The sequence below is a fragment of the Girardinichthys multiradiatus genome, chromosome 23, assembly GCF_021462225.1.
Source record: "Girardinichthys multiradiatus isolate DD_20200921_A chromosome 23, DD_fGirMul_XY1, whole genome shotgun sequence".
Classification (NCBI taxonomy): domain Eukaryota; kingdom Metazoa; phylum Chordata; class Actinopteri; order Cyprinodontiformes; family Goodeidae; genus Girardinichthys; species Girardinichthys multiradiatus.
The window spans coordinates 30,539,942-30,563,334 of record NC_061815.1 but is presented as its reverse complement, the minus strand read 5'-3'; the positions used below and the strand labels follow the sequence as shown (position 1 = coordinate 30,563,334).

Sequence of the window (23,393 nt, the reverse complement as noted above, 5' to 3'; positions counted from 1 at the left end):
AGTTTCAGTAGTGCGTGTTAAAATCTGTGGTTCCAATTTTTTCCTGCTCCATCCCAACTGATTTAAATGGCAAATGCCCCCATCATTTGATTCAGGTGTGTTGAATCTAATGGTCTCTAAACAAACCTCTGAGGTCTTCACAGAACAGCTAGATTTATATTAAGATCAGATTACACACGGGAGGGCTTTATTTACTAATCAGGTTACTTCTGCAGCTGGTTACATTAGATTTTATTTAGAGGTGTCAGAGTAAAAGGGCTTCCTTCACTTTTCAGATTTTCATTTTAAAGGAAGAAATAAGGTTTACGATTAACACACAAATTAATAAATGCATCAAGAATCTGTAGTTTGAGTCATTCTACACAAGCATCTTTATTGGATACAATAATGTAGGTACACAAGTTGATCTCTGTGCATATTTAATTATATACTTTAGTGAAACTCTGAGATGATAAAAACTAAAATAACTTTATTTGTGTTCTTTATTTAATCTACAGCATGGAAATCCATTCATATTACACACACTCACATTTTACTCTACATCAGCAAAGAGTCTCTACCCCAAGCAATTTCAACAAGAAAGGACTCCAGTGTTTCATATATATATATATATATATATATATATATATATATATATATATAAAACATTCTTTACAGCATTTACACCAATTCATAATTAATATTTATACATGTCTTTGCCCACACAGTTAACTCATAATAAAGTGTTGGATCAAAAGGACAGAATTTATAGAGCACTACAACTAACTAGATAGACTGCATTGAAAAAAGTAATTGGCTGTTTATTGGGAAATTAGGCACACCCTTTGCCACATGTTTAAAATCAAGCAGACAGCCTTGCCATCTCCATCTATTTGTGCATTGTGAAAAATTCGGTGACTTCGAAATTTTGTCCCTGCTGGATATTTCATGGTCATGTGAAACATTGAGTATTTCAGAATACAGTATCCCAGCCATGAGGTGGGCCGAGGAGTTAGTTTAGGCCTCATGTCACTAGGATCACTGCTAAGTATTTGAATGAGTGGTAAAACTCATGCTGACACTGGATTATGGAGCAGTGGACACATGTTCTGTGAAGTGACGAGTCACGCTTCTCTATTTCGGGTTTGGTGGTTGCCAGGAGAGCATTACACACCTGAACTTATTGTGCCAACTGTTAGGTTTGGAGGAGGACAAATTTAGGGTTTGGTTTAGGGCCCTTATCTCCAATAATGGGGAAGTTTAATGCTTCAGCATACCAAGATATTTTAGACCGTTTTCATTGCAACACTTGAACAGTGCATTTTTTTATTCCAACACCACCCTTCTGCTGTGCACAAAGGACTGTAAAGATATTTTGACTTTGGTGTGGCAGAACATCAGAGTCCTGACTTCAAACCCACCGAGCAGCTTTGGGGTGAACTGGAACAGAGGTTGCAAGGAGAGCCAGACCTTTTCGTCCAGCATCAGTGTATGACCTCCTAAATATTCTACATAATATATACATGCGCAATCTTTACAGAAATACTCCACGAAAAACTGTCCAAGAAGAGTGGAAGCTCTTACAGCTGAAAAAAGGGATCCAACAACAAATTAATCAATTTGTACTAAAAAACATCATAATTTCAAGTGTGGCCAAATACTTTTGATCAGTGTATAAGAGAGATTTTCTTTGAATTTCCCAATTTACTGTTAAAAGTTGCAAGTTTATTTTTCCCTTAATCATCAGTGCAAACCTGAACACAAATGATTATTTCCGCTTCCATAAGAAAGAGTTCAAGTTGCAAAACTGAAGTGAACTGAACAGAAAGACTTCCCTTTAAACTTTCCCATCAAAATGGATTTTGTTCTTTCCTGTCGTTGCAGCTCTCGGTGTGTCCATCTTTAAATGTTTTTGTCTTTGGTGGTGCTAATTCATACTAAGTATCAAATGTAGCTGCTGAGCAAACAAAACAGAGAGAACCATTTATATCGAAATCATGACTGTTTTTCAAAATATATATTTAATTGGCTTTTAAAAATCCTACATTTTGAGTCCCAATGAGGATTTTCTATTTTATGTAACAGATGTATAACACTGCCTTCTGTACAGTTTTAGGGACTACAACTTACAACATGTTAAACACATTTTATAAATCTAAAAAATAATGTCCAATGTAGTCTGCTGTTTATTTTATTGATGTAACCGTTCTGATAACATACTGGTATCTTCCTCTTGTTTGCTAAATTTGTTCTGAACTTCTCACTGTTACAGTTTTTTAGGTTACAGCTTAATACTAAGAGCTTTATTTAGTTACATATAACCTACACACACATATTAATTAAATAAATCTATATCTTCTGAAATTTTTTGCCACTGCAGCTTAAAGAACGTTCACCGCAATAGTAAATTCAGATTTCCTTAGCTGGCATTCTCAGTCTGACATTTTCCCTGCCTGTTCTACTCCGTTCATCCACTCCTGTCCACTCTGCTGCTCCTTCCCTCCTCCGGCTTCCTTGTGTGCCTGCAGATGATGCATGAAATCATCCAGGATCTGCTGGGCCAACATGGAGTTCACATCTCCTGCATCCTGCTCAAAGAGCAGCAACTTTAACCCTCCTCTTCCTTGCCATCTATCACCCGCTGCGTTGGGGTGCTCGGGGTCTGGAGTGGTCTCAGCGTGGGCAGTGTTCTGCAGTAACTGCTGCTGGGTTTGTGGGTAAACAGGCTGTGGTCTGGCAGGATAACTAGGAGCTGTGGTTTTATAGGAAGCAGCTCCGATGTCAGCCAGAGAGAAAGAGGAGCTGTAAGTGGATTCATGCTGGCTTGAAAGACTACCCTCGTTTTTAGCTGATGGAAGAGCTTGTTTAATCGGCATGAAGGCCGTGACCCTCTGCGGACCTGCCTCTGACTCGCTCAGCCATTCCTGGGCTGCTTCCTCTGCTTTAGGATCACTAGACTGGCCGTCTGTCGGCTGGGATTGGCTGGTGGGAAAAGAGGTTGTGAGAAACTTTTGTACAGCTTCAGCAGAACCAAAATACTTCTTCAGGAGTTCCTTTACCAAAACTGGTACCTGCAGGGCAGAAACCAAACACATGTTAACCCTGAACTACATTTACTTTAAAACCCAACAATACCTTCCTATTTTAATTTTAGTCATTTTGTCTACTCTGTAAAAGTCTTTACTGTGTGCAAACATCACATAGACACTTTGCTTCATTGAATTTGACAGATTAGTGATGCTTTCAGTTAATTACTGACATTTTACTTCAACTGAGACAGCCTGTTTCCTCAAGCTGTTCCGTTAAATAATATTTGCAGTAAAATCATTTCTTGTCAATGGTAAAAAATGTATTACTATGAATCAAAACATTTGAATAGGCTGTTAGAGGTTATTAAGAAGTGTGAGACATGAAAGTATTCATTGCCCTTTCAACTTTTGTACATTTTGTCATACTGGTGTGTCCCCTAAACGAAAGAGGTAGCAGAATTTCATTTTAAGCTCTTTTTATTTCATGTTCTTATATCCAAATGAGGGGGCTGAGTTTTATCCGTGGGGCGGGCCTGGGACAGCAGGGCTGAGCACAATTTGTGGCCGTGGCCGGCAGAAGACAGCATGCCGGAGGGAGCCAGAGGATTCTGCGAGATTCATCCTCGCAGAATCCCCTAAAATGAAAAACGGGGTTAAAAAGTAAAAGTCGCTGAAATACGTAAAGTAGCTTCACAAAATAAAAGTGTCACACAATAAAACTGCATTATGAAATAAATAAATAAATCTTTAAGTAATTTAAATAAATCTTGAAATGAATTAAATAAAATAAGATGAAAACATAATTATTTTTGTTTTATTTCATGGGGATATTTATTTATTTCATGGAAATATTTATTAATAATTTATCAATAGCAGTATTTATTTATTTATTTAATTTTGAATGTAATGGCTCTCTATAGTTTACAGGTTGAAGTCTAGTTTGAGTTTCTCATGGAACTGATTTGCATGCTGATATTTTTAAAGAGGCATATTTTTACCCCTCAGATCATTGCTGCACCTCATTATGTCACACTGTGTCATAGCTTGTTTTTGCTCCTCTCTTATTTTTCAGGTGCTCTTCCAGAAAGGTCGGTTCCTTTTATGCAAAAATCACAGATTGTGAAGCAGCTGTTCCTTTTTTGCTTGAGGAGTGCTAAAGTACCCATTAAGCAGGTATTATGCAAATGTGTTTCACAGCGAAAAGACAACAGCTTTGAGTACGAACAAAGAGTGGGCTCTGTAATAAGGCAATATATTATTTGGTTATAGTTTTAGGCACTGTTATACTGCAGACTTTTTATTAAATAATAAGACACTTCAAAAGGGGCTGGACCTTCTTGTAACTTTTTCTTCCTTTAGCTACTTTTTTACTTATTTTCTGTCTAGTCCCAGTACCTGATCATGACTGCAAATTGGAGGTCTGTGCTTAAATATAAGGGAGGTGAACAAGTAAATGACAAAGGAGATCTTATCTGTCAGACGTCAATAAGATCTTTGTGTCATTTTGTAAGCTTAAATCATAGCAAACAAAGCTCGCATGTGGGGTACCTCAAGGTCCGTATCTCGGGCCGCTTTCATTCAAAATCTTTATAATCCCACTAGCTCAGATTACCATAACACCTCCTACAAATTCTTTGCCGATGACATGCAACTTTATATTTCTGTGTCAACACTTTACCATACTCCACGACAGTTGCTGTTCATTTATGAAGTATGCAGACCCATCATGCCATCAGAGACCTGCTCACATGACCAGAACTAAGCAACCATTTGGTTGTTCATGCTCCTCAGTTTAGACACCAATTCTCTAAAATCTATAGATGTGCAGAAATATGGAGGTAATTTGTCTCAATATTATTCAGTCAAACAAAACTAATCTCAATCAAAAAAATAAATTGTGGTCAAAACGTTTGGAATATTCAATTAAAAAAAATTTATCTCAATTAAAAAATATTAGGTTGTGATCAAAATTTTCAGAGTTGTAACAATTTATTTTTTTTTTTTTTATGGATTATTTTATTTTGGGGAGAAAAAACAATTGTTTGGAAAAACATTTTTGATTAAAATTACTAATTTTTTCTCACGAAAAGGAGAAAGTTATTTGCAAATAATAAACTTTTATTTGCGCATGTCAAAAATCTTTGGTTACGACTCTCGCCCTTTTGGTTTTGACGCTCTCTGTTTTTGGTTGAACAAAAAAAATTTTGAGTGCTGGGAACATGAACACGGGGCCTAAAGATGAACAATGTAAGACGTTTCCCTATTGGTTAGCGCTGACAATCATTTCCATCATTTCCATGATTCATTGCGGGTCGAAGCTGATTGGTCAAGCAGGGGCAGCCATGACGGACCACAGGGGCAAAAATTGTGATTAAATTGTGAAAAATTACACTTTTTGTGACACAAATGAACTTCTACAATGTTTTTAGTGCGGGAATATAACTGTGTAGACGTGAAATATCTGCTTGATGTATCAAGAGATCGCTTAATTTCAAATGTGCTCTGACTTGTTCGGAGTTTTCCGCTCCCGCCGTAGTAACTGCCAGCTTGCCTCGCCAGCCTTCCCAGCGGTGACAGTGTTGCCAGGTGAGAAATGTAGGATTATTGTACTAGAGACATAAAATTATTGTATTTTGAGGGAAATTATCGTACACTCGTCATAACCAAAATAACAAGTCTGTTGATGTGTTGAATAGCGTCTAACAGACACTCGCAGCTTTGTGGCGTCAGTACAGAATGGATTTATCAACATCTGCAGCCCCACAGTGCCGGGCTCTGCTTCTTCTTTTCTTCTTTTCTTTTCCTCAATCATGGGCGGGCGCAGTGGACTATTCAGCCAATCATGGCCGTTGTTCTGAGGCAAACGCATTATGTCACTCATAGGTCACATTTAGAAAAGCACGATTGGCTGGAATTTCCAGCATCTGTTTCCGAATCCGGACACAGATGCCTTCAAGGTTCACAAAAAAACTCCGACAGACTTTGGCGATAGGCTGATGACAACTGATTACAACCACACATTCACGGAATGGTCAAATTATTGTACAATTGGCCTTTTTTAGGAATATTGATCGTACATCGTACAGAGAGCAAAATTATCGTACAAATACGATAATTATCGTACACCTGGCAACACTGGGCGGTGAGGCTAGACCATCCCAATCCACAGCTGCTCACTTTCAGCCTCCGTGGTTTTAGCGGTCGAAGAAGGACCCAGCCCACGTACACTGGATCCTTCGAAGGATGCAGCCCTGAATTGGGACATACCCTAGAGTCTGCCGCTTTAGTCAGCGCTAACCAATAGGGAAACGTCTTGCATCAGGCGTCTTTAGGCCCCGTCCAGGATGTTCAGGTTCCCAGCACTCAAAATTCTTTTAGTTCAACCAAAAACAGAGAGCGCCAAAGATTTTTGACATGCCCAAATAAAAGTTTATGATTTGCAAATAACTTTTTTCTCTTTGTGAGAAAAAATGAGTAATTTTAATCAAAAAAGTTTTTCCAAACAATTTTTTTTCCTCCCCAAAATAAAATATTCCATTAAAAAAAAATGTTGTTACAACTCTGAAAGTTTTGATCGAAACTTAATATATTTTGATTGAGATTATTTTTTTTTTTGACTGAATATTCCAAACGTTTTGACCACAATACATTTTTTGATTGAGATTAGTTTTTTTTTTTTTTGATTGAATAGTATTGAGACAAATTTACCTCCATACAGAAACTTGTAGCTCTTTTAAATAACGACTGAAAAAATAGCTGTTTACAGCAGCTTTTCATTAAAGGCCAACAATTGATTTATAATTTTTTTCATAATTTAGTCTGTTATTTGCTTAGATTTTGTCTCTGCTCCTTTGTTTTTTTGTAAAGCACTTGTAATTTCTCCCCTCCTTGAACCGCCCCCTTAACGTGGTGGAGGGGTTTGAGTGCTCAAATGATCCTAGAGGCTATGTTGTCTGGGGCCTAAATGCCCCTGGTAGGGTCTCCCATGGCAAACAGGCTCTAGGTGATGGGTCAGACAAAGAGTGGTTCAAGAATCTCTCATGAGGACCAAAATATCGAGGCACGTGACGTCACCCGGTACGGCGGAGCCGGGGTCCCACCCTGGAGCCGGGCCTGGGGTCGGGACTCGTCGGAGAGCGCCTGGTGACCGGGTTGCTCCTCGCGGGACCCGGCCGGGCGAAGCCCGAACGAGAGACACGAGGCCATCCCCCAGTGGGCCCACCACCTGTAGGGGGAACCGTGAGGGACCGGTGCAAAGAGGATTGGGTGGCGGACGAAGGTGGAGACCTCAGCGGCCCGATCCCCGGATGCTTAGGCTGGCTCTAGGGACGTGGAATGTCACCTCGCTGGGGGGGAAGGAGCCTGAGCTTGTGTGTGAGGTCGAGAGATATCGACTAGAAATAGTCGGGCTTGCCTCCACTCACAGCGTGGGCTCTGGAACCCATCTCCTTGAGAGGGGTTGGACTCTCTTCTACTATGGAGTGGCCCACGGGGAGAGGCGCCGGGCTCGTGTGGGTTTGCTTGTTGCCCCCCAGCTCAGCCGTCTCGTGTTGGGGTTTACCCCAGTGGATGAGAGGGTCGTATCCCTGCGCCTTCGGGTTGGGAAGAGGTCTCTGACTGGCATTTCAGCCTATGCGCCGAGTGGTAGTGCAGAGTACCCGGTCTTCTTGACGTCCCTGTCGGGGTTGCTGGATAGTGCCCCTCCCGGGGACTCCATTATTCTGCTAGGGGACTTCAACGCCCACGTGGGGAACGACAGTGACACCTGGAGAGGCGTGATCGGGAGGAATGGCCTCCCCAATCTGAATCCGAGTGGTGTTTTGTTATTGGACTTCTGTGCTAGTCACGGATTGTCCATAATGAACACCATGTTCAAGCATAAGGGTGTCCATCAGTGCACTTGGCACCAGGACACCCCAGGCAGGAGGTCGATGATCGACTTTGTTGTCGTATCATCAGACCTTTGGCCGCATGTTTTGGACACTCGGGTGAAGAGAGGGGCTGAGCTGTCCACTGATCACCACCTGGTGGTGAGTTGGATCCGCTGGAGGAGGAGAAAGCCGGACAGACTTGGCAGGCCCAAGCGCATGGTGAGGGTCTGCTGGGAATGTCTGGCGGACCCCTTGGCCAGGGATTTATTCAACTCCCACCTCCGGGAGAGCTTTGACCAGATCCCGGGGGATGTTGGAGACATAGAGTCTGAGTGGACTATGTTCTCCGCATCTATTGTCGATGCTGCTGCCCGTAGCTGCGGCCGTAAGGTCTGCGGTGCCTGTCGCGGCGGCAATCCCAGAACCCGGTGGTGGACACCGGCAGTAAGGGATGCTGTCAAGCTGAAGAAGGAGTCCTATCGGCTGTGGTTGGCTTGTGGGACTCCTGAGGCGGCTGACGGGTACCGTGAGGCCAAGTGTGCTGCGGCTCGGGCTGTGACAGAGGCAAAAACACGGGCCTGGGAGGAGTTTGGTGAGGCCATGGAGAAGGACTACCGGTTGGCCTCAACGCGATTCTGGCAAACCGTCCGGTGCCTCAGGAGGGGGAAGCAGTGCTTCGCCAACACTGTTTATAGTGTGGGTGGGAGACTGCTGACCTCGACTGAGGACATTATTGGGCGGTGGAAGGAGTACTTCGAGGATCTCCTCAATCCTGCCATCACGCATTCCGTGGTGGAAACAGAGGCTGGGAACTCGGGGTTGGACTCTTTCATCACCCAGGCTGAAGTCACCGAGGTGGTTAAAAAGCTCCGCGGTGGCAAGGCTTCGGGGGTGGATGAGATCCGCCCTGAGTACCTCAAGTCTCTGGATGTTGTAGGGCTGTCATGGTTGACACACCTCTTCAACATTGCGTGGCGGTCGGGGACAGTGCCTCTGGACTGGCAGACTGGGGTGGTGGTCCCCCTTGATAAGAAGGGTGACCGGAGGGTGTGTTCCAACTACAGGGGGATCACACTCCTCAGCCTCCCAGGTAAGGCCTACGCCAGGGTATTGGAGAGGAGAGTCTGACCGATAGTCGAACCTCGGCTTCAGGAGGAGCAGTGTGGTTTTCGTCCCGGCCATGGAACACTGGACCAGCTCTATACCCTCTACAGGGTGCTCGAGGGTTCATGGGAGTTTGCCCAACCGGTTCACATGTGTTTTGTGGACCTGGAGAAGGCATTTGACTGTGTCCCTCGTGATGCCCTGTGGGGGATGCTCCAGGAGTATGGAATCGGGGGCCCTTTATTAGGGGCCATCCGGTCCCTGTACGAGCGGAGCAGGAGTTTGGTCCGCATTGCTGGCACTAAGTCGGACCTGTTCCTGGTGCATGTTGGACTCCGGCAGGGCTGCCCTTTGTCACCGGACCTGTTCATAACTTTTATGGACAGGATTTCTAGACACAGCCAAGGGCCGGAGGGGGTCTGGTTTGGGGACCAGTGGATTTCGTCTCTTCTTTTTGCGGATGACGTGGTCCAGCTGGCCCCCTCTAGCCAAGACCTACAGCATGCGCTGTGGCAGTTCGCAGCCGAGTTTGAAGCGGCTGGGATGAGGATCAGCTCCTCCAAGTCCGAGGCCATGGTACTCGACCGGAAAAGGGTGGCTTGTCCTCTTCAGGTTGGAGGGGAGTTCCTGCCTCAAGTGGAGGAGTTTAAGTATCTCGGGGTCTTGTTCACGAGTGAGGGAAGAATGGAGCGGGAGATTGACAGACGGATCAGTGCGGCTGCTGCAGTAATGGGGGCACTGTGCCGGTCCGCTGTGGTGAAGAGAGAGCTGAGCTGAAAAGCAAAGTTCTCAATTTACCGGTCGGTCTACGTTCCTACCCTCACCTATGGCCATGAGCTTTGGGTCATGACCGAAAGAACGAGATCCCGGATACAAGCGGCTGAAATGAGCTTCCTCCGTAGGGTGGCCGGGCACTCCCTTAGAGATAGGGTGAGGAGCTCGGCCATCCGGGAGGGGCTCGGAGTAGAGCCGCTACTCCTCCACATCGAGAGGAGCCAGTTGAAGTGGCTCGGGCATCTATACCGGACGCCTCCTGGAGGCCTTCCTCGGGAGGTGTTCCAGGCATGTCCCACCGGGAGGAGGCCCAGGGGACGGCCCAGGACACGCTGGAGGGACTATGTCTCTCGGCTGGCCTGGGAACGCCTTGGGCTCCCCCTGGAGGAGCTGGAGGAGGTGTCTGAAGAGAGGGACGTCTGGGCGTCTCTGCTGAGTCTGCTGCCCCCGCGACCCGGTCCCGGATAAGCGGAAGACGACGAGTACGAGTACGAGTACTTTTAATTTCTCTGTGCATGCATCATGCAATAAAAATTTCCTCTCCTTGTTTACATAAAGGTCTTGCTTCTTGGAAGTCAATTAGAAATAAATGAGAGATGAATTTTAACATTTGCACAATAAGCATGAAAAAAAGAAAATTAGATATAATTTTGAAAACTTTAAAAAGGTTTTTCCAGTTTGGAATGTGGAGGAGAATATACGTCTCTAAGAATGATTTGTGCTTGACAGAATAATTTCAACCAGCTCCATTAAGAGCTGAAGCCCATCAGGTTCTCCCACAGCTCTCACATTCCTCCTGCACAAAATAGATAATTGCTTCTGTTTAAAGAGAGAGATTTACAGAGCCATTAAGAGGCTGAAGTCCTGCGTTTTCTCTCCATTCCCCGTGAAACAAAGTTCTGATTGTCTTTCTGGAGGTGACAAATGGCTGCCTGCATCGCCTCCTAAATAAAGACAGCCGACCTTGTTTCTTTGGCCTCTTTCTACTTTAAATGAGATCCATTCTGACTCTTTGGCAGGAAGAACTGTACCTACTGGGTCCTCCAAACAGCTGTAATAGAAACATTCGGTTCATAAAGCCCAGAAACAAATTCAAGACACATTTAACCGCAGGATGATAACCATGATCTATTGAAGTCCTCCGTGGAGTTTAGAATGTGGAGCCTTTGCACTTAGATTCATAGATCTTCCTTCAGCATTGCCTTTTAGCTCCATTTAGCTTTCTTTCAGCAGTGGTCAATCAGGGGAATTGTTGTGTTATCAGGAGCTCCCTAAAGCTGCATATATAATACATATTAGAGATTATTATCTACTACTATTAGTAGTATTTTCAGACTTTTTCTACTTCCTTTCTACATTTTAAAGGTTAACTTGACCTCTTTCCAGGACAGCTTTTTTTGTTCAACTTTGCCTTGAGGTGAAGTGTGCAGAAATGTCAACTAGATGGCAGTATGCTCACATTAATGTCCTCTAGGGCTGCGATGGTCCTGTGGGCGTCATTCAGCTCCAAGCCCAGCTGGGAGACTCGATTCAGCAGATATTTTCTCTCACTGCTTTGGCTCTCCGACTGCAAACAAATGGGGAGAGCAAATCAGAGCCAGATCAATAAGGCAGGCTATGACTGCAGCAAGTCATAAACCAAGACATGTTCCCTTTATTATCACTGCACACAAACTCTCACCGCTTTGTGAAGGTGCTCTCCCAGCAGGTTATTTGCTTGTTTTGTCCCAGTATGTGTCTGCAGGAGGCTTTGTAACAGAATAAAATAAGATGGGGTTCAAGACATTTAATGGCAGCTGCCTGAGAGTGGCAAACATACACTTTGTAATAATAATGAATGTGTAGCAAATGACTCCCAGCTGGAGTCCAGTGTGAGGCCATATACAGGTCCTTCTCAAAAAATTTGCATATTGTGATAAAGTTTATTATTTTCTATAATGTAATGATGAAAATTTAACATTCATATATTTTAGATTCATTGCACACTAACTGAAATATTTCAGGTCTTTTATTGTCTTAATACAGATGATTTTGGCATACAGCTCATGAAAACCCAAAATTCCTATCTCACAAAATTAACATATTTCATCCGACCAATAAAAGAAAAGTGTTTTTAATACAAAAAACGTCAACCTTCAAATAATCATGTACAGTTATGCACTCAATACTTGGTCGGGAATCCTTTTGCAGAAATGACTGCTTCAATGCGGCGTGGCATGGAGGCAATCAGCCTGTGGCACTGCTGAGGTCTTATGGAGGCCCAGGATGCTTCGATAGCGGCCTTTAGCTCATCCAGAGTGTTGGGTCTTGAGTCTCTCAACGTTCTCTTCACAATATCCCACAGATTCTCTATGGGGTTCAGGTCAGGAGAGTTGGCAGGCCAATTGAGCACAGTGATACCATGGTCAGTAAACCATTTACCAGTGGTTTTGGCACTGTGAGCAGGTGCCAGGTCGTGCTGAAAAATGAAATCTTCATCTCCATAAAGCTTTTCAGCAGATGGAAGCATGAAGTGCTCCAAAATCTCCTGATAGCTAGCTGCATTGACCCTGCCCTTGATAAAACACAGTGGACCAACACCAGCAGCTGACACGGCACCCCAGACCATCACTGACTGTGGGTACTTGACACTGGACTTCTGGCATTTTGGCATTTCCTTCTCCCCAGTCTTCCTCCAGACTCTGGCACCTTGATTTCCGAATGACATGCAGAATTTGCTTTCATCCGAAAAAAGTACTTTGGACCACTGAGCAACAGTCCAGTGCTGCTTCTCTGTAGCCCAGGTCTGGGGAATGCGGCACCTGTAGCCCATTTCCTGCACACGCCTGTGCACGGTGGCTCTGGATGTTTCTACTCCAGACTCAGTCCACTGCTTCCGCTGGTCCCCCAAGGTCTGGAATCGGCCCTTCTCCACAATCTTCCTCAGGGTCCGGTCACCTCTTCTCGTTGTGCAGCGTTTTCTGCCACACTTTTTCCTTCCCACAGACTTCCCACTGAGGTGCCTTGATACAGCACTCTGGGAACAGCCTATTCGTTCAGAAATTTCTTTCTGTGTCTTACCCTCTTGCTTGAGGGTGTCAATAGTGGCCTTCTGGACAGCAGTCAGGTCGGCAGTCTTACCCATGATTGGGGTTTTGAGTGATGAACCAGGCTGGGAGTTTTAAAGGCCTCAGGAATCTTTTGCAGGTGTTTAGAGTTAACTCGTTGATTCAGATGATTAGGTTCATAGCTCGTTTAGAGACCCTTTTAAAGATATGCTAATTTTGTGAGATAGGAATTTTGGGTTTTCATGAGCTGTATGCCAAAATCATCCGTATTAAGACAATAAAAGACCTGAAATATTTCAGTTAGTGTGCAATGAATCTAAAATATATGAATGTTAAATTTTCATCATGACATTATAGAAAATAATTAACTTTATCACAATATGCTAATTTTTTGACAAGGACCTGTACTGAGGAATGACTGGTATGTGCTTAGTATGCAGCAGCAGTTGTTTAGTAACAGATTCAGGTCTGACCAGCGAGTTAGGACGGTTTTAGTTGACCTCTCTCTGTTAATTTGACAAAATTAACAGACTCATGACTCATGTTATTGATACAGAATACTGCATGGATCATTAAGCCATAAAACTCTTATGTACATCCTTTCATTACACTAATCGTCTCATATGAATGGGATTCATTGTGTCTTGCATCATAATACTGCACATTTAAAGATCTGTTTTTCTAATTGTTTTTCTGCACAAATCACCTTTTATATTTCTCCTTAACATGACCGAGCTCGTCTCTAGTCCTCTGCAGCTCTGCCTCCAGGCTCTCAATGCAAACCACAGTCTGCAGCAGGTTCTGGTGGAGATCTGCATTCTCCTCCTGCAACGCCCTGAGCACAGAGATGGGGGAGGGGAGAATGGATTGACTCCACAAATGAGGGCCAGAGATATCTGGTTTGTTCTGGAAAAGCAGACCGAAGGAATAGCAGGAAAGTCTGAGTAACACTTAGATATAGTCAAACCTCCTGTTTTGAGAGGTACATTTAAAAGCTTTTCCCAACAATAATCAGCCCCTGCCGTTGCACCCATAGCAGTTTTATTTTAAACATGGAGTTAATCACTCTTTATAGAAAACAGGCAAACATCTTGAGCTCTCTTACCTGCACTCTCTTCAGAAGAGTCTGTAAATGTCCTCATAACATGTTAATGCATGTATGAAATAATGCTCTTTTCAGCGTGTGTTGGTGGCTGGATCTTGGATCTGAGAATGACCACTGAGTATTCCAGTTGCAAGTGTGACAATCAACTTGATTGTCTAATTATTGTGGTGCTAACTACTGTTAGCAATACAAGCCAAAAGAAATGTATTTGTCTCCTGTTTTATTTTTGCAACTTACAAGTCTGTTACACCATGAGACCTGGTTTTGTATCAGGCCTAATCTCGTCATATGCTGCGTTCACATGGGACTTGGAAGTCAGACTTTGGATCTAGGACTGTTGTCACACCCAAGCTGGAAGGTGCTGATTCTGAAAACCGTTAGCAATAGTCGATCAGAATATATTTCTGTTTTATTTACTGGAGAGTTACAGTCACAGAGATAGAACAACACTATCTGTTCCACTAGTTTATTGCGCTACAAACCATCAGAAGCGCAAATAAACAGTTTAATCCTGCAACTTTAATTACATTTAAAACCAGGAGCAGCCATACTGGATATTGAACAAGTGGCTGCTAAACAACCTCCAACTTTCCAGGTCAGAACCCTGACTTCAGAGAGACTGACTTCTAGATTCAAGTTAGAAAACCAGTGGGATCTGCTAATTTTTATGCTCGGTGACCAGGCTAACCACTAGTAGAAATATAAGCTGTTTAACAATGTGTTTCTCTACATTATATGGATTCAAAAAGGACCATGTTCACAAACAGATACTGTATTTTACTGTGTGGCACTGGTCTACTGAGATACCAACCAATTAAATGGTAAACAGACTGTAAATCCTGCAGCTTTTAAAACTTTTTAAATGTCCAACAGCCATACTGGATATCGAACTCGGGGCTCTTTGGGACTCCCAGATGTTCTGTGTCAGGATTTCCTTCAAAGGGATCGTCCAAATGTATGTTTCCTGCTTGGAACTCAGAAATTTAAACTTCAGAGTGCGAATCAACTCTTTATAAGAGCATGTTTCTTATTAAGCCTGCAATCAAGTCTACACATCATAAGCTGGTGTCAATTTTTCTCGGACGCTGGATTTTGGAAGTGGACATTACATTACAGGAGAGTCGAGCTTGTTCTATTCAATTCAATTCAATTCAAAGATACTTTATTGATCCCCGAGGGCAAATTAGAATTCCAGTACAACCCATCCAAACATACATCATGACACAAGACAGGGGGGGGACGGGTCACCGAGGCTTTGCTGCCCACTCACAGGCGCTGCCCTTGCTAGATGAGAAAAGAGGCCACATTAGGAAAGTAGAGGGAAAAAATCGTATTTCACACTTTATCCTTTAAACAGCCATATTAAAAATTTGACCTTGGGGCTTCTTGGGGACCTCCAACTAGCAATGTTACAATGACAATTTTGGGGACTGTTCTATTGAATTTTTCTGGCTTGGAATTAAAAAATTGGGACTTCCCCATACAAGACCAGCCCACCATGAGACTAGGTGTACTATTTATGTCCTATACATACCTATACTGCAAGAACAGAGGACCTTGTTCTCACTCCTGGAGATACAAGAACAAATGGACGTCATTTTTCAGAGTTCTTGTCGCTTGTGCAGAGGTTTTTTTCTTGTGGGATGTCTGAGAGATATTGTGTGATTGGTCAGACATTTGAAGTGGGTGTTGTTACTACAGGGACCCATAAGGACTTTCCTGTTCAAAAGCATGAAATGACCACAGGAAGAACTTTTCTCTTTCTTTCCACCTCGAATAAAAGAACAAAGTTCTCTGTTCAAGCAGACGATGTATAGGCCTTCAGCTTGCAACCAAATCTAGTCATCATACACTATATTGACAAAAGTATTGGGTCACACCACCAAATCAATGAATTTCAGTGTTACAGTCACATCCACGCTGTTCCATTGTTGTTAACTATTATAAATAACTAAATAAAAAATTTTGCCTTATAAAAAAGAAGGATTGTTTACATTTTACAAATATATATTGTCTCTGTGTAGCTCAATAGATTTCCGCTACAGGAGATTGCACCATGTGCAAAGGTCCTTACTGCAGCTGTCCCTGGTTCAACTCCCAACTTAGATCATGTACAGCATGTCCTCCGCAGCTCCATGTCTGCCCTCCTTCCTGTCTAAAAAACTGGACACTTGGGAAGTTTTTACTATATTACTACACCATTTTTTATTTACAATCTAGGGCTGAAATCAAGGTCCAGACCATACAGAACCCATTATATGGCATTAAAGAGTCTGTACTATGATCTCTTCAATTAATGTTCTACAAAGCAAGAATTATTACTTTAGTTAGGAGGTGATAGAGGTATGGATGTCAGAAAATCCAGCATGATTGTTAAAGTTAAAATAATGAACAACTATGCAAAACATGTTCTTATTTACTGGTGCATTTACTGAAAAATATAGTGTTTGAACTGTATCTCTTCCTGATAATGTGGCTGATAGTGGTTTTAATAGATACTGGTAAATATATTGTTTTAAAGTCATTCTGAAAGTTCTCTGTTGCTTTTTCCTACGGCCTTTCGTATCGTTGCATTAGTGATCAGATTGAGTTTGTTACATAAATGAATTCCATGCAAACACCGCCCTGTTTTAAACAGGAGGGCACTCATTGATGTGATCAATAAGTCCGCTCACGCAGGGTGAATCGACAGAGAAAAAATACAAAAATAGAGGACACTTACTGAAGGTGGTCTGGATCGCAGAGCATCTTCTATAAAGAGACAAGAATGTGTGGACAGGAAGTGAGCAGGAAATATGAGGGCACAAGGTTGCTAATAAATATTATGCAGTGTAAATACACATTTAAAGAGCTTTTTACTTATTATTATTATTATTTTTATAAATTTGCATATGTTTGATTGCATCTGAATCTGAGCATGAGTATTCCTGCAGCACTTTGGCTGAACCAAGGCACTTCAGCCCCACATTTGGCATGATTTATTTTGAATTCCAGTGGATTGAAGGACGTTTAATAGAGTGAAAAAATGTCACTCTCCAAATACGGCATTGTTGCAACTCAGCCGTTAGAAGGGAAACAAAGTATGACTGAGGAATTTGCTTCACATGATATCATAGAGACACAAACAGAGATTACAAAAAAAGAGTTAGAACGAGGACAACGGAGATTGTATAACCAGGACATGCATCTGCCACATTAGTGAGTACATGAGAGATTCAATAAATTATTGAGTAACGCCTGGAGTTTCACAAGTATCGATCTGTTCCGTGAGACTCAAATGTTTCCTGGTTTTTCTTTTTGTGGCATCCTGTACGAGCAGATGCAACATCCTGTCGAAAGGAAGGGAAATCTTACATAATGGAGTGTAGTAAAACAATTCTCTTTCCAGTTCTAATCAAAGGAACATTTTGCTGGTATGAGCTAAATATGTTGCTTCATTTTCGGAAAGCACGGTCAATTCCAAAGAGAAAAGGGACACAAACAAAACGTCATCTAACGGTGATAAATTAGGGTGTTTCAAAAGAAATTTTCCCTAGAAGCACAGGAGAGTCATCTGCTGCATTGCTGGAGGATGAGTCAGCTTGCAATGCGGAGTGTTTGACACATCCCACATACCCTCTGACTCAGCTGCACTGCCTCTGCAAGAAAGAAGCAACATTGTCTTTACTTTGTTCAGGGTTTAGTGCTGCCTTCAGGAGCTTAATCAGGGGCTTCTTTTACACCATAATCATTTTATTCCGCTGTGTCATGTGCTAGTCCTTATGAACCTTTCAGCAGAAATATATATGGACTGGTTTTATACACTTGAAATAAATATAAATGTTTTTGTTAATCGTATTATTTTACATTGCCTGTAACATTTATTGGCATCCCTGATGAAAACCTGTAAAAAGCTGTAACACAAATAAGTCTTTTATTGCAGAAGCATAATCTCAAATCAAAGAATTTGAAAAATCCAACATTTAATTCTAATATTTTTATTCAGTGGAAAGTAAAAATAATCTAATTTCAAGAAATATTAATTATTTCTATTAAATAAATGAAAAGTATTATGTTATTTATACTTATTAAGGTGGTCAGAAGTCCACCTCCATACAAAATAGGAAAGACAAAAGAACATTCCATTCAAGTAATGTACATGTGACTTAATCCTCATGAATTATAATTTACTTATAGGAAAAATCTGTATCAAGGAACTTTTATTTTGTGCCAAACAACTTTTTGTTATTGGTTCACAACCTGGCCAAATTCTCTTTAAAATGGGTGAGATAAGAGAACATGCGTTAAAGTAAGGTACATGTATGTATATCTTCATAATTCATACTTATTAAACTGATTAGAGCATTGAGGGACGTTCAGTTATTGATCCACGACATTAAAAACACGGAGACATACTTTTCATAACATACATATACTCTCTAAGTTAATGAGGGTGTCAAAGAACTTTTAATTGGTAATCCACGAGTTTCATTAAGGAGGCCCAGTACTCCTCAAAATGAGAAATATAAGAAAGTGAAACTGTAACAAACAAGGGTGAATGATGATCCAGAGGAGATCAAAAAAATCTCAAAATATAATAATTTTATAGAGGGGCTGGATTTTTTTAAGTGTCAGATTTTGCTTCTGTAACAAAAAACATGTTTTAAAACATTTTGCACATCTTTACCACTCTGTAAATGTAGTTGTAGTGTACTGTGTTTTCAACTTAAAAACCCCTATTGCTTTAGGCCAATGTGATTCACTGCTGCTGGGTTTAAATGAGCGTTGTTGTTGAAACAGGTGGACTGTTGCTGGTTTTGGTTTGTTAGACTTACAAACACAACTCTTGCAGAAAGTTTTTAAAACATTGTTCTTTGTTTATACTTTTATGTATAAGAAAAACAGGGTGAAAACAAGTTAGGAACAGTTCAGATGAAGAAGCTTGGGTTAGAACCTGTTTGTTTAAGACCTAGAAGGTCTTTTTTCTATTAAAGTTATCAGTTTTTATTGGTGCAAGCTCACCCGGTGCTGTTTAGAGGTTCCCATGTGCTGTGGCTGGTGTCGGCTGCTCTGCTCTGAGCTGTGACTGGTAGCCGTGGAGGCTGTGTCTTGGCACCTGGATGAGTCGGATTTTGTGGACGAGGACTCGGAGCCGAACCCTTGTGCTGCAGCCTGGGATAAGGATGGAGGGGAGTTGCTCAGCCCTCTGTGCTCTGCCTCATGGTGCATCTGCAAAGGAAAGTGTTGGATCTGTGGGTTTTGGTTTTGTAAGTTGCTGGGATGGTGTCTGTGCTGGTGGCGCTGCTTGGGTTGGGTTGGTTCAGGACTAGTACTGGTTCCATCTGTATGAGGGCCATATCTGCCATATCTGTCCCCTGACATGGAGTCTCCAGTGGGAGAGGGCCTCCTGTCTTTACGTTCGTGGCTGGCAGATGGTGTGTAGTGACGAGGCGGGGGGCTACCGGGGTGCTTCCTAGCTGCATATGTTGTCAGCTTCTCTGAATCGGAGCAGTCTGAATGTTTTCGAGAGTCAATGGTCGGTTTCACCTGTCTGCTGGGCGGCTTCACTGGCAGATCCGTGTCACTCTGTTTCCAACCTCTGTGCTTCTTGGGTGGAAGCTCAGGCTTGACTAGCTCAGGTTTCGGGACTGGGGCAGGCATCTTCTCAGTAGTTTTATTGGGGCTCACACCAAAGATGGAAAGTTGGGATGGACTCATGACCTGTTTTGTGATCTCATCTAGAAAAGCTGAAAACTGCAACTTTCCGTGCACAAAGTTTGCCTGGGCTTGCTCTATCTCAGCTTGAGTGATTCCTTTCCCCGTCTGCCCACTTTGACCTTCTCCCGTGTTGACTCTTGGAGAAAGTACCTCCATTGACTTAGCCTTGCGAATGTCATTGTTATTCTCCTTGTTTTTGAGTATGCCTTTGCTAGGTAGCTGGCTTGAGGAGACTGCCCTCTTAGGACCCCTGGGGACCCCTAAAACAATGTCCTCCTCACTGAAAGCCAAGCTTCGGTTCAGACTAGTTGTCTTATACAAGGACCCGTGGTTGATTTTTGACACTTTGGAGCGTCTTTTACCGCCATCACTTTCATTGCACTTTAGCAACCCTTCTTCACTTCGACTGTGACCTCTGTTAAGGTCGTACAAATCATTCTTTCTGCTTTGGTGTGAGCCATCATGCAGCCTGCTCACAACATTGCCCTTTTTGCTGTGCTTGACAGTGGCAAAAACAATTGGCTCGCTGCTGTCGTCCTCCCTGAAAGCTGTGTGCACATCTGAGATATTGGAGCAGGACAGGGAATGCTGCTGCAGACCGGCATGCTCAAGGGAGAAGGGATCATTGGCACTTTCCTTTGTGAACCAAGAAGTGGAAGAGGAGGATGAGGTGGAGGAGAGGGAAGAGGAAGAGGCCCTGGAGAGGGTTACAGAAGTGTGGTGGTTGTAACGTTTCTCAGTATCTTGGTGGTACAAATACTGGGCATCATGATGGGGGCTGTTAAAGAGATATTCACTGTGCTGGTGGCGGCGAGGGTGCCCTCTGCTATCATCTGTATTTCTGTCATCGTCATCAAGCTCTGTATACCTACATCAAAGAAAAAAAACATCAACAACCATTTGCAATAACATGTAAACACATACTGGGTTGAAACCACATTTTTAAATACGCTGTAAAAAGGCACAACCTTTTCTCCTCATTTCTGACATTAAATCCAGCTAAATGTTTCCTGATTTAGGTCAGTCAGGATTAACAAAATTATTCATAATTGCTTAATTCCAGAATAATGTCAGAGAGAAAGAAAAGGTGATGATGCTATAACTTTGTAGGTTTATGATTCTGGTTTTTTCACAACATTTGAATTAATTTGAGTATTTTAAGCCCCAATTACACTGCTTCTTTGTTTGACATCATGGCAAAATCAGAAGAAATTGGACAAGATGTCTAGAAGACTGTTCCAGACCTCTGGTTCATCCTTGGGTACAATTTCTAGATGCCTGTAGGTGCCATGTTTATCTGTTCAAATAATGATATGTAAGAAAATCAGCATGGAAATGTTCAGGATGTGGGTTCTGTGTTCCCTATATTATCTTGTTTTGATGGTGAATGTATGTATCGTCCCTAGAACAAAAGTGAAGGACCCTGGCTGAAGCCGGTATTTTCATTATCCCGAGTGAAATGCGGCCCTTTCTGACATGCCTTAAGTGTTCACTCAGAGAAGAAGAAGCCACTACTCCAAAAACAACATAGAGAAGCCACCTGCACCACCATGAAGCCCCACTTAGGGACAAAGACCTTAATATTTGGAGACATATCCCATGGTCTGATGCACCTAATCACAATAGCAATTGTTACAACTGTAGAAATAAGAGAGAAGATTGCAATGATTTTGGTAACTGTACTAATTACAAATAAGAAAAGTTTAGTCTGTTTTAAAAGGAAACTGAAAAAGAAATTGTCATTTAGCTTTTATACTGCGTATGTGAACATCTGGTCTTAGTTGTATCTTACTATGAAGCTCTAGATTTCTTGGTTTTCATTCTCTTTGGGTAAAAGCAATCCTCCTACCTCTGTGAACGAGTGTCTTGGTTATGATGATGATGGTAGTGGTTCCTCTGTTTTTTAGTCTGATCTGAAGAAGGTCCGTGGAGGGGTTTGAAGAACTTGTCCATTATGTGTCTCTTCCCTGGTTCCCAAGCTGCCGAAGCCGTCCTGCCACAGGATAATTTTAATTGTTCTGCCGTTCAGTCCGTGGCTCTTTTTTCCTGTTTTTCTCTACAAGACTACAGTTTAGTAAATTATACTAACTGCGAAGTGTACAATTACTTGGTTCACTGCAGTCCAAAGGTCTAATACAGCATATAGTTAGATATCTTTATAAAACATAGTCCTTAAGTCCTTAAAATATTTACGTAGAATACTCTCTACAGAAATTCTCCTAGTAGTTTCCGGAGTATGCAGCAAGTGGATTCTTTGTGTGCCTCCTATGTTAGTTTGTCTCCCTCAACATCTAACTGAAGAATAATGGAATGGATGAATTCCTGGATGGTGGCTTGATTTTTCATCACGCCTGAGCAGCTGGATGTTCATCGAACTAACACAATGAGTGGGACCTTTGTCCTCAAAGAGGATACAATTGACCGAAGCCCCAGGGAACTGAATCTATACCAAACCCTGTTTAAACACACTAACAAAATTTGCTTTTGCAACTTCATGTTTAAATCTCTTCCATGTGGTCATTCAGTTTTAATGCAACCGTTTTTGTTTAGTTTCTACTGCTCTTTTTGTAAATTTAGAAGTTTACAAAACATGCAGATAAATCCAATCAGCTACTTTCTATCCCCATTGATTTTAAGAGGCTTCCTGCAACCATGTAGCTGAGGCATGCATATACTCAAAGCCCACGTATGTCATCTGATTACATAAATTTAGGAGATAACCCAAATAGTTTCAGACCTCTTTCAATGTGGCAACATTTCAATTTAAGCATAATCTGTTGATATTTAAGTTTTACATGAATGGTATATGTGTCAAGTGTTAGAATACCCCTTGTTTTTAACTCAAGGACTGCACAAGGAGTTTGTGAGATCACAACTGTGGTATATATATATTTGTATAAGTGTATGATACATTGGCAATTTTGCAGGCTTTCCCACTTGCAAAGCATGTAGAAGTCCTTTCATCATAGGTACTCTTCAACTGTGAGTGACGAAATCTAAAACAGAAATCCAGAAAATTGTGTGATTTTTAAGCAATTAATTTGCATTGTAGCCAAGAGGCTCATTGTAACTCTAGAGGAGCTGCAGAGATCCACAGGTCAGTTAGGAGAATCTGTTGACAGGGCAATGGATTTTGTGGAGTTGCATATTCCACAAAGCTGGCAATTACTGAAGAATGGCAGCAAGAATGCCACTGCTAAAAGAATCCTCTAAGATGTCTAAGTTAAATTTTGCCACAAGCCATGAAACAGTTGCAAAAAGGTGATTTAGTCAAGACCAAAACTGAACCTTTTGGCTAACAGTTAAAACCCTCTGTGTGGTGGAAATCATTGCACATCACCATGAACGTGGTATCCCTATGGTGAAACATGGTGGTGGCAGCATCATGCTGGGGGATTGTTTTTTCAATAGGGAAATGCTAGTCAGAGTTGATGGGAAGCTGAATAGAGCTAAATGCCAGAAAACCTGCTAGAGGTTGCAAAATACTTGAGAATGGATCAGAGGCTTGCCTTCCAGCAGGACAGTGACCCTAAACATACAGCCAGATCTACAATGAAATGTTTGGAACAAAGCACGTGCATGTCAAGTCGCAATCAGATCTAACTCCAAATGAGAATCTGTGGCAAGACTTGAAAATTGATGCCGCGGATGCTCTTCACCCAAACTGAACTGAACTTGCAACTCTAATTCAGACATATGGTGGTTCTAAAAGTATTAACTAAAATGGGCTGAATACGGATACAAAAGTCTAAAAGTCATATGTGACTTTCTTTTCTCCTCACAAATA

At 42.1% G+C, this 23,393-nt stretch overlaps 1 protein-coding gene across 3 annotated transcripts; it reads right to left on the bottom strand.

The window, feature by feature from the left end:
* Positions 1 to 347: 347 nt before the first annotated feature.
* On the bottom strand, positions 348 to 21,888 carry si:ch211-276i12.4. Of its 3 annotated transcripts, XM_047352921.1 has the most exons (8): positions 21,456 to 21,888; positions 18,911 to 20,474; positions 16,632 to 16,660; positions 13,511 to 13,639; positions 11,439 to 11,505; positions 11,217 to 11,324; positions 3,039 to 3,050; positions 2,788 to 2,961 (listed from the first exon to the last, which is right to left on the bottom strand). In XM_047352921.1, the coding sequence occupies exons 1-8, from the start codon at positions 21,557 to 21,559 to the stop codon at positions 2,932 to 2,934; spliced, it is 2,043 nt and encodes a 680-aa protein (XP_047208877.1). In that variant the 5' UTR covers positions 21,560 to 21,888; the 3' UTR covers positions 2,788 to 2,931. The 3 variants fall into 3 exon arrangements, with proteins under 3 accessions (XP_047208876.1, XP_047208877.1, XP_047208878.1); XM_047352920.1 differs by having other exon boundaries at positions 348 to 3,050; XM_047352922.1 differs by lacking the exon at positions 3,039 to 3,050.
* Positions 21,889 to 23,393: the final 1,505 nt, after the last annotated feature.

What these genes read in the sequence shown, in the direction of transcription:
- si:ch211-276i12.4 (XM_047352920.1), bottom strand. Translation starts at nt 21,559, where the DNA reads ATGGACAAGTTCTTCAAACCCCTCCACGGACCTTCTTCAGATCAGACT. An exon ending in GAACCTCTAAACAGCACCGG is followed by an intron (nt 16,661 to 18,910) that starts GTGAGCTTGCAC and finishes GTCTCTTTATAG; the next exon opens with AAGATGCTCTGCGATCCAGA. An exon ending in GTTAAGGAGAAATATAAAAG is followed by an intron (nt 11,506 to 13,510) that starts GTGATTTGTGCA and finishes TCTGTTACAAAG; the next exon opens with CCTCCTGCAGACACATACTG.